This window comes from Anopheles merus, unplaced genomic scaffold (assembly GCF_017562075.2).
Source record: "Anopheles merus strain MAF unplaced genomic scaffold, AmerM5.1 LNR4000288, whole genome shotgun sequence".
Classification (NCBI taxonomy): Eukaryota; Metazoa; Arthropoda; class Insecta; order Diptera; family Culicidae; genus Anopheles; species Anopheles merus.
This window is the reverse complement of record NW_024427868.1, coordinates 2757-11555: the sequence shown is the minus strand read 5'-3', so window position 1 is coordinate 11555 and position 8799 is coordinate 2757. Positions and strand designations below refer to the sequence as shown.

The window sequence follows — 8799 nt, the reverse complement described above, 5'->3', positions numbered from 1 at the left end:
CGTTGGGTAGTTTGTTTCGTTTTGGGTTGAACTTCATGTTGGGGTTTTATCTGCCGGTGGCGGGTTTTGATAGTAGATCTAAGCTACCAACACCATATGGTAATCCTGCAGCGCTCAGCAGACGAAAGTAATGCCGAAATGATATTGCTGAAGAATGAGATCAATGGTCGTAATCATCTTAACGGTTCGATTAATAGAAAATAACTATCTCCCAAACGACCGCTCTGCTCTTCTGCAGCATTATAGAGTTGATAGTAATCGTAAAAATCAAGCAAAGGCAGGAAAACCGTCATTTACATTTAGCTGTTGGCAAGTTAGGAAACCCGAGGTCAAACCATACTGTTGTGGTATTTGTAACGCACCGCAAAAAGGGAATGTTTTCTTTCATTTTATGTGTATTGAAAATAAACAGTCAGTTTTGCAGTTTTTTTTAATTCCAATCAAAGGGTTTAGTAGTTCCAAAACGTTTGTGAAAAAATAACACATCTAATTCATACGTACAATACAGCAATGCAATGCTAATTCTAACACACAATAATCCTGTCCTTTTGTTCCATTCTTGTTCCATTACGATCAACAAAATCAGTCTACGTTTACTTTATGCCAAAATAATGAAATTGTTCTGTACTCTGTCGTTATCTGTTACAGGGCATGTGAATGCCCTAAAATTAAACTAAAAAAAAAAACAATTAACCTTAGCTCTGATTGCACTCCCAGTCATGAACGATTTGTTCTATCTACCTTTTGCTGCCCTACGCTGCTTGCGTATGCTTCCTTACATTAAGTATTGCAATTTTAACCATTATGGCCGTTATTCTATTTTCCTTTCTTCAATCTTTACGAGTTACTTTGATCTTTTGTTCAGAAAAATGGTGTAAATCAAACTGAAAAAGGTAAAGAAAACTGCACGAAAGCTGCAGTTGTTGCCATTAGAACAATGTGGAATGGATAGAAACTAAGCTAAAATTAAAGTAACAATTTACGCTCGCATCTACAACATCAACAATCATTTGTGCAATGATGGTGCTTCAAAATTAACGGAAAAAACTAGTGCTCTAACGATCGGTAAGTTAAGCCGGTGTTAATTTTGTAGGATAAAAAAACCATTCAGTTTCATAATAGCTCCTGTTTTGTTGTGAGATCAACAGCAATAACTTACTAAAAACAAATAATAAAACCAACGCACGATCACCCTAAATGCTTGTTCTGGTTGTCTGTCTGTCTCTCTATCTGTCAACACCGCGCAATCAATCCCTCAATTAACGTGATGTTCGCTCTTCAGGTGCTCGTTCATACGCTCCACAAAGAACGGTCGGCTGGGAATATGCTGATGCTGAACAGTGTCCCGCTTGGGGTGCATTTCCTCCACCGTATCAGCGACATGTGTCGCAGCGGACGAATTACTGCTCCGCGCCAATCGGCTGCCTCGTGTCGTTCCGCTACCGTTGGCCCTTCGGTTCGTTTGCCCACCGGCAGTTGTCGCATTGCGTCCACCATAGCCGCCCGTTGCACCCTTAGCACCCGGTTCACCACCCTGCCCCGGTCGTAAATCACCGGGGATTGTTTTTTCGCGTATCTGAATCACGGACGTGTTCATTACCTCGCAGTCGATCTGCATGAGCGTTATCTTGTTCGAGCGATCCGTCCCGTTGGCCATCGGCGAGCCGGGTGTCGTCACGGTCGGTAGCATTAGTGACATGCGTGGCCGGCTGGTTTTATTGTACGCCAGGGCGGGTAGCAGCAAATGCTCCTCGCTGAACGAAACCAAATAAAACGTATCATCGCGGCGACCAATTTCTTCGAAGAATTCCGCATATTTCACGTGCACGCGTGGATAGTACAGGTCAAGATCGTGCTGGGAGGGTATTTTTCCTCGGTATGTAACAGCGGTATCGCGCTGACCAGCAGCAACTGCAGCTGACTTTCGTTGCCGATTGCGTCCCAGTTTCTTCCCACCGTTTAGGGCTAGCTTTTGCTGCCGCCGTTCGTACGTCTTCATCTGCATGCTAATGTCCTTCATGTGTTGGTAGATTGAATCGATCGTATCCTTCAGGCGAAACATCTTATCAAACGTGTCGATGCTGACGTCTGCCTGGCCTTTGCCGTCGGTAAGGTTTTTGTACCCGTTCTCTCCAATCCATCGGCGAAGTTCGCTCGCTAGGCGTATGTTTTCCGTTTGATTCACGTAAAACGGACACTCGGATGATGGTAGCGTTTCGATTCGGTCTTCTTTGGTCAGTTCATCGATCGCGGTGAGGTTCAAGCGGAAGGGCTTGGTTCGTTCGCGCTGCTTAGTACCATTCGAGTCATTCATCCACAGCAGGCCACGGGAATGAAATTCTTCGGCCCTGTGGGGAACTGTGTCTAATTCTAGATGATCATTGTTGGTGAGAAGATTGCTAAAAAGATAGATAAACCATTTAGCAACTTTTTTTTTATTATAAAAGTTGAATCAACCTACCCAATAGGATAAAAATTAATCGACACCATAAACAACATGGCCAGCACAATCGCAGCATTTTTGCGAGCTGTTGGCGTAACTTGTTTTGCTGCCGCTTGTCCCACCAGCAGGGTATTGGCTGCACAAGTGCAACGCATTTTTAACCTTTCCAGCAGGTTTGCGTTTTCCTACAGAAAGATAATTTCGAAAGCGTTAGATAAATGACTAAATACACCGTTTTCGTTCAATACATACCATCCTTAGCAGGTTGTTCTCTTTCGACAGCACATCCAAACGCTCCTCAAGTGAGGTCACATACTCTTTCTTCTTCTGCCGCGATTCGAGAGCCGATTGACGATTTTTTATCATACGTTGATGTTTTTTAAGCAGCCTTTCGTCAAACGTACGTTCCGATAGGCTGTTTCCGGCTGCCAGCATCATCGGTACGGTTAGCGGACTAACTGGCGATGAGATTGGTTCTTGTTTGATAGCAGCCGGTGGTTTAATTTCACATTTCAAATCAACCCCCATCGACGGTGTTGCCGGTTTCGGTAATACAAAGGGTTTCTCCTGCTTCGGCGTTTCCACCGCTGGTGTAGCACGGGGAATCGTTTTCACTGCCGATGCAATGGGCAGCTTGTTGGTTGGTGTGGCCTTTAATATAATCGTGTTATTCGTTGGCTGGCGTTGCATGTTGGCCAGCAGAGCGCGATAGTCTTTCGCTGACAGGACGATCGTTTTCTTGGTGATTGTTTTCGTCACGTTCGAGAGGGAATTAGCATTTTTAGGAACGATTTTTAGCTGTCGCAGCTCCGTAACAGGCTTCATCGTGCCCGTTCCATCTGCCGGGCTGGCCGGTGTTTGCGGTGAGATTGGCGGACTGTCCAAATGCATTGGCACGACGTGGCAGCCATCGAAGCCACCTGAAGACGGTACCGAATCGTAGCTCTGCTGGCTATCGGACGGCGAAGGTGTGTCTCGGTTGGATGGTGAATGTAACGAGTCGTACGAAACATCGTTCAGAAAGTCGTCGGGATTGATCATTCCCGCACCATAGTTGTGGTTGTCCAATTCATCCAATGCGCACTCGTTCACCGTGTTCCAGGTGGTGGTCGATGGGTGTGTTTGCGGGATAGCGTTGGCACTCGAGGTAAAATCACTAAAACCCGCACAGAGCGGAACACTATCGAACATTGCGGGAGATAGGTAATCATCTTCCAGCGAAAGATCAAGCACATCACGCCCTGTAAATAATGAAATCGAAAGTGAAAATTGGGAACGAAACTTCGGGAAGCGAAGGAAGCGAATCGCGGTAGAAACAACCCAAATCGTACCTCCAAACGGTGCCTCCATTGTTCGAATGAATGATTGTCCGTTAATCACAGCAGTTCCGGGGGATTGTCTTCATCTAAATGCGTAAATTGCTTGCTAAAACACTGGCCTGACTGATTTGTGTACGGTTTTGGAGATTTTCGTCGGCATTTGATGAGTTTGCTTTTGCGTGTGTTGTTTTCTTCTGACAGTACGCCTTGTGAAATAATGTCAAGCAGTGTGCTGTTGTAAGGTTCTGCACGAAATAGGTTGCTGATAAATTTGAAATATTTATTACAATATGAATTGAACAAGTTGTTTCAACGTGTCTTTATCCATGTGTTAAATAATCGATTTTGTTTTATTTACTGTTTAATTACATCGGTTTTGTTGAATTCCATTTTAAAATTTCCCTCTTCGGCTCGAATCACGCGACGAGAAAAAAAAGCACACAAATCTGCTCGAATGCTCTCTGTCAAACGTCAAACTTACCAAACATGGTGGTCAATGTTGTTTTTTAGCGCTGGCTGTTTCGGCATCACTAGTTCGGTGTAATTTTACGCATTTTTTACTGCATCTCGTCCATTCTTCCCATTCTACAGTGTTCTGCTGCTCTGCCCTGGGTGTTTTTGTCGCATTGTTCACTGCAATATACAGTCATGGCTAAGCCACGGCAAAAACAATCCCCTTGGTCTTACGCCTTCTGCCCGGGGGAAGATGCCTAAGCGCAGGATGGCGACGATGCGTGGGGAATGTTGGATCGTGCAGTTCCTACCAGTGCGAAAGTTGTTTCTGGGTTTGTATTGCGTGCACTAAATACCATCCTTCAACCGGCTCCGCCACCACCATCAACGGTCAGCAGCACCACCCTATCAAAATTGGAAATGAGAGCACCACGATGAGGGCTAAACTTAGATAATCACGGAAGACGGTGCGTCGTCGCGATCGCAGTGTCTTCTTCACCTTTGTGCTTCCACCGTGCGTGTGGTGCACGAGCAAGAAAACTAACCAACCCAAGAATCATTATTGGCTGAAAAGGTAGGCGCCGTGGTGCGGCTTACTGCCGCCGGCCGTTGATAGTGGTCCCAGGCTCTTGCATCCCCGCACGTGCACGTGTTGCGCTGTTTGCAGCCAGTAACGTAGTTCGCCTCGTTCCATTTTTTTCTAGCATGGCGACGTACAACAATGCCCACTGGTTGCTGTCGCACATCCGGAACTCCTTCATCTCCACCGACGATACGGGCGTCAGCGAAACGGTGATGGTGATGGAGGACATCCCGCTGCAGCTGGCGAAACGGTTTCGGGAATCGCAAGCACGCGTGGCGGAAACGACAAACCAACCCCAGTCCCAGCCAGAAACGACCGGGCCAGATGAAGACAGCGATGGGCCCGGCATCGATCCAATCAAGCAACAAATGCAGGCCCGGTTCGGAGTGGATTATGAGTACTTCTTTTCCTACCCCGGGCTGGACGATACGGATGAGGAGGATGCCGACACACTGTCCCAATCCTACGAAATACAGATGGACCAGGAGAGTGGGTTTCACCGGCAGCGATCGAACACGGCCCAGAAGCTGGAAAAGCTCGAAATTGCACGACGCAAAGCGTCACAGATACGAAGTGTAAAGCTGGACGACAGCTCCGTGCTGCAGCCGGAAGAGGAGGAGGATGAAATAAGCCTATTGTTTAGCCGGCGGGTCTCGCTGCCAAGCGAATCACCACGAAAGCGACTAAGCTCGACGCTCAGCGAACAGTTGAGCACGTTGCCCGCGCTGCCGCAGAACCAATTTCTCGAGTACGCCAAGTTCGACGGCACGGGCCACATCGAGGTGCCGGTGCGCACGTTCAAAGTATTCGTTCCCGCTCTTCCGGAAGAGCAGCGTGCCTTTCCGTTGCCGGTCTGCGTACTAGCCACTGCCAAGATACAGGAGTTTATAGGGCTGATTTGCTACAAGTGTACGATCGCGAACCCGGCCGTAGGGTTGCGCCCCGTACGCCACTACGGCCTGTACATGACGGAGGAAGACGGTGAGCTGGATTTGGATTTCCCGCCGCTAGATGTGAACGAACCGTGCTCGAAGTTTCGTTTCACGCATCTCGTTATGGCCGAACGGCGGCTGTCGAGCAGTGCAAGCCATCAGCCGCTGCCCACCACCTCTAGCGGACAGTCGCTTCGGTTCGAAGCATTCAGTACGGAGCGCAGCACGAGTCTAACTACTCCCACCTCGGCCACGGCCCCGAATGCCACCACAACGGCACCGTTAACGAAACCGATCAAGCAACAGCCGGAACAGGCAGGTGGAACCGGTTCGAGTACACAGAAATCGGAACCACCCGAATCGATGACCACTTCGCAGCGCATTAGCAACCAGCAGAAGGAAGATCTTGATCGGATCAAAGGGCACACGTCTAAAATTGAGGCCCCGCTTTACCGTACGTTTCAGGTGCAAATCCTCCACAAATCACGCCTCAAGACCGAGGTGCAGCTGGGCATCTCGGGCGATCGGTTCGAAATTGATCCCATACCGAACAATCCGGGCAAGTTCTGGAACCGCCAAAAGCCGGCCTGCCACACGATGGACTCCGTAGCCGCCTGTACCATCGTGGAGCGGAAACACTCGAAGGCGGTGCTGCGGTTGGTGTACTGTACCGGCAATGTCGTGAGCGGTGAGGCCGACGGACCGGTAAGTTTTAAGCACTACGATATCGAAGCGACGCCCGATGCGGCCGAACAGATCGTGGAGAAGGTGAACAACATTCTCGAGGTTCGGCTGAGCCCGATCCGGCGCGAGTACATGCGAAGGCGGGGCAAATTAAAACCACCCTCCAGTGCGTAGCCCATCGAGCAGCCTGTAGGATAAGAGACGAGCAGAGAAACCGCGAAAGAGCAAGAAGAGAAGGAATCATATACTAACACTAACTGCCATTTTATGTGCGTGCTTTTACGCACCACACAATATTCATTTCACTCGCGTTTACGGAAGAAGCACAGAGAGAGAGAGAGAAAGAGGAAGCTATTTATTTTATCCATTCCCACCCAGACGAACAGTTGATCGATCGATCGGATCGGGCATGATCATGAAACCGAAGAAATTGCTCACCTATCTATCCTACGAGACACCTAACGCTTGCTTTACAGACAGCGTAAAAACGACAAAAAAGTAAACCCCTCTTATGTAGTACGTACGGAATATATGATCATACAAGCTTTAATATTTATTTTCCACAACAGTCCAAAATGCCCCTCCAGCAGCACTTTCCTAATCGCACTTTCCTCTTTTCAAACCACGCAACGTGTAAAATAAGCTCCGGGCCTCGTAGGATGATGGGTACGCACGAGCTCACTGTCGAATTCATTTTTAAACTAACTTTTATGCTTACTCTGTCACTAGAATGGTCGTTCCTCTGTTTCACGACCATGCCCAACCGATCGATTATCCTTCATATACAGTCATATACACCCCAAACAAATGCCAACAAAGACTCAATAGACTTTACTTGCAAAAATATCAATATAATAGCCAATTCACAGCCAGTGTTTCGCCAATGGCAAACACGTTCAAAATAACTTTAACTAAAACAAAAAACAGTCGTGTACAGCAGCAACAAGCCAGTGGAATAAGGATAGTGCAATTTAGATTTCCTTTCTTGTTCGCAGATAGGAGGGGTTTTTTTATATTGATATACATTATATGAAACACACGTTTTGCGTACAATCAATAGAAACGACATAAATGCAAAAAAATAATATTACAATCTCCAACCTAGTTTCGTTAGATACGGGAGAAGCATTTAAAAAAAGTCATAACAGTTCTAAAGAACATACTACATGCAAACCGGGAAAATTGTGTTCAGCAACATGTAACCGATGCGCGCGATCGCTACGTCGCTTGCGCAACTGAAGACAGGTTCTTGCGGGGAAGTTATGCGCAGGAAGAAGGGCCGCCATGGAAGCCGATTTTTTTTCTGTTTTCCCTCTAATTTTATACTATAAGTTAAGCAACAGGCAAGGAAGAGATAATATATATACATGTAAATGTGAAACGATGTGTTCCTTTAGCAGTTAGCGAGAATAGTTAAGCAGGGCGTTAATGAGCAACAGGCTGGTTCATGATGCACCGTGCCGCTTCTACGTAGTGTGTGCTACCCTATCCATCAGCCGGTCCTATTTATCGATCCTTAGTTTTGTATTTAAGTAAGCTTATCGCTAGCACACTGTCCATTGACACTGGACGTGTGGTGTTCAGATTTAACATATGTTCCTCGACTATCATCCGGTTCGACTAGCCGCGTGTTGCGTGCGTCGGTCATCTTTTAACCAGGCAGGAAGATAATTACGGAATAATACGCTTAAGAGATATGAGATGTATTTTGCGTTGCGTTTATTTTTTCGATCGAAACTCAATCCAGCTAGCACACCGCAACCCCTGCAAGTGTAAAGGAGAACATATCAGGTACGATAAGATGTGTTCGTGCGCAGCAGTTTGCCTGATATGTGGAGGAAAGATAATCCTAATAATAATGCACTTTGTGTCCTACCAGTACCAGTTCGGGAATGTTCTCTCATTGTTTTCCTCTTATTGTATGTGTACAGGGGTGTTACAGGCAGGAAAGGGAGCGCAAAAGTAAGGACACACATGGAGCCGGTTGTTGCTCTGCAAAAGCAATCGATTCGAAGGTCCTAGCTGGAAGGCTACGAGCCGCTATGCTCTGTGGGGATGAGTGTGTTCAAGAATAGGGATTACAATCAGCTAGTAAGAAAGGTATTGTGTAACAGTGTGGCAGGTGTTAAACTATAAATATTATAAAACTTCCTTTAACGAGATACCGTTTGTCTCCCGTTCTGTGAGATTTGTACTTGTACTGTTAACATCCGAATCAGATTTGTGCGGTAATATTAAATATTAATTTATATTACTTTATTTTTTAATATTACTTTTACAGCTATTTTTTCAAACCTTTACATTATTTTTACATTTTTTTTACTGTTTTTTTGTTAGCTTGCGTATTTATGACCTAAGATGTACGTAGCGCATGTTGACAGTGTG

At 46.4% G+C, this 8799-nt stretch overlaps 2 protein-coding genes across 3 annotated transcripts; one reads left to right on the top strand and one right to left on the bottom strand.

The window, feature by feature from the left end:
* Window positions 1-429: 429 nt before the first annotated feature.
* LOC121602075 (cyclic AMP-dependent transcription factor ATF-6 alpha-like) lies at window positions 430-3963 on the bottom strand. The gene is made up of 4 exons (XM_041930842.1): window positions 3775-3963; window positions 2696-3684; window positions 2462-2628; window positions 430-2399 (listed from the first exon to the last, which is right to left on the bottom strand). Exons 1-4 carry the CDS (start codon window positions 3791-3793, stop codon window positions 1256-1258), a joined length of 2319 nt encoding a protein of 772 aa, XP_041786776.1. The 5' UTR covers window positions 3794-3963; the 3' UTR covers window positions 430-1255.
* A 278-nt stretch (window positions 3964-4241) lies between these two features.
* Window positions 4242-8576, top strand: LOC121602074 (stress-activated map kinase-interacting protein 1-like). Of its 2 annotated transcripts, none has more exons than XM_041930840.1 (2): window positions 4242-4547; window positions 4920-8576. In XM_041930840.1, the coding sequence occupies exons 1-2, from the start codon at window positions 4504-4506 to the stop codon at window positions 6586-6588; spliced, it is 1713 nt and encodes a 570-aa protein (XP_041786774.1). In that variant the 5' UTR covers window positions 4242-4503; the 3' UTR covers window positions 6589-8576. The 2 variants fall into 2 exon arrangements, with proteins under 2 accessions (XP_041786774.1, XP_041786775.1); XM_041930841.1 differs by having other exon boundaries at window positions 4242-4789.
* Window positions 8577-8799: the final 223 nt, after the last annotated feature.

Excerpts from the sequence above, each read along its gene's own strand:
- LOC121602075 (XM_041930842.1), bottom strand. Across the intron at positions 2,629-2,695 it reads AGAACAACCTGCTAAGGATG|GAAAACGCAAACCTGCTGGA; the intron begins GTATGTATTGAA and ends ATCTTTCTGTAG. Across the intron at positions 2,400-2,461 it reads ATTAATTTTTATCCTATTGG|CAATCTTCTCACCAACAATG; the intron begins GTAGGTTGATTC and ends CTATCTTTTTAG.
- LOC121602074 (XM_041930840.1), top strand. The coding sequence starts at position 4,504 with ATGTTGGATCGTGCAGTTCCTACCAGTGCGAAAGTTGTTTCTGG. Across the intron at positions 4,548-4,919 it reads AGTGCGAAAGTTGTTTCTGG|CATGGCGACGTACAACAATG; the intron begins GTTTGTATTGCG and ends ATTTTTTTCTAG.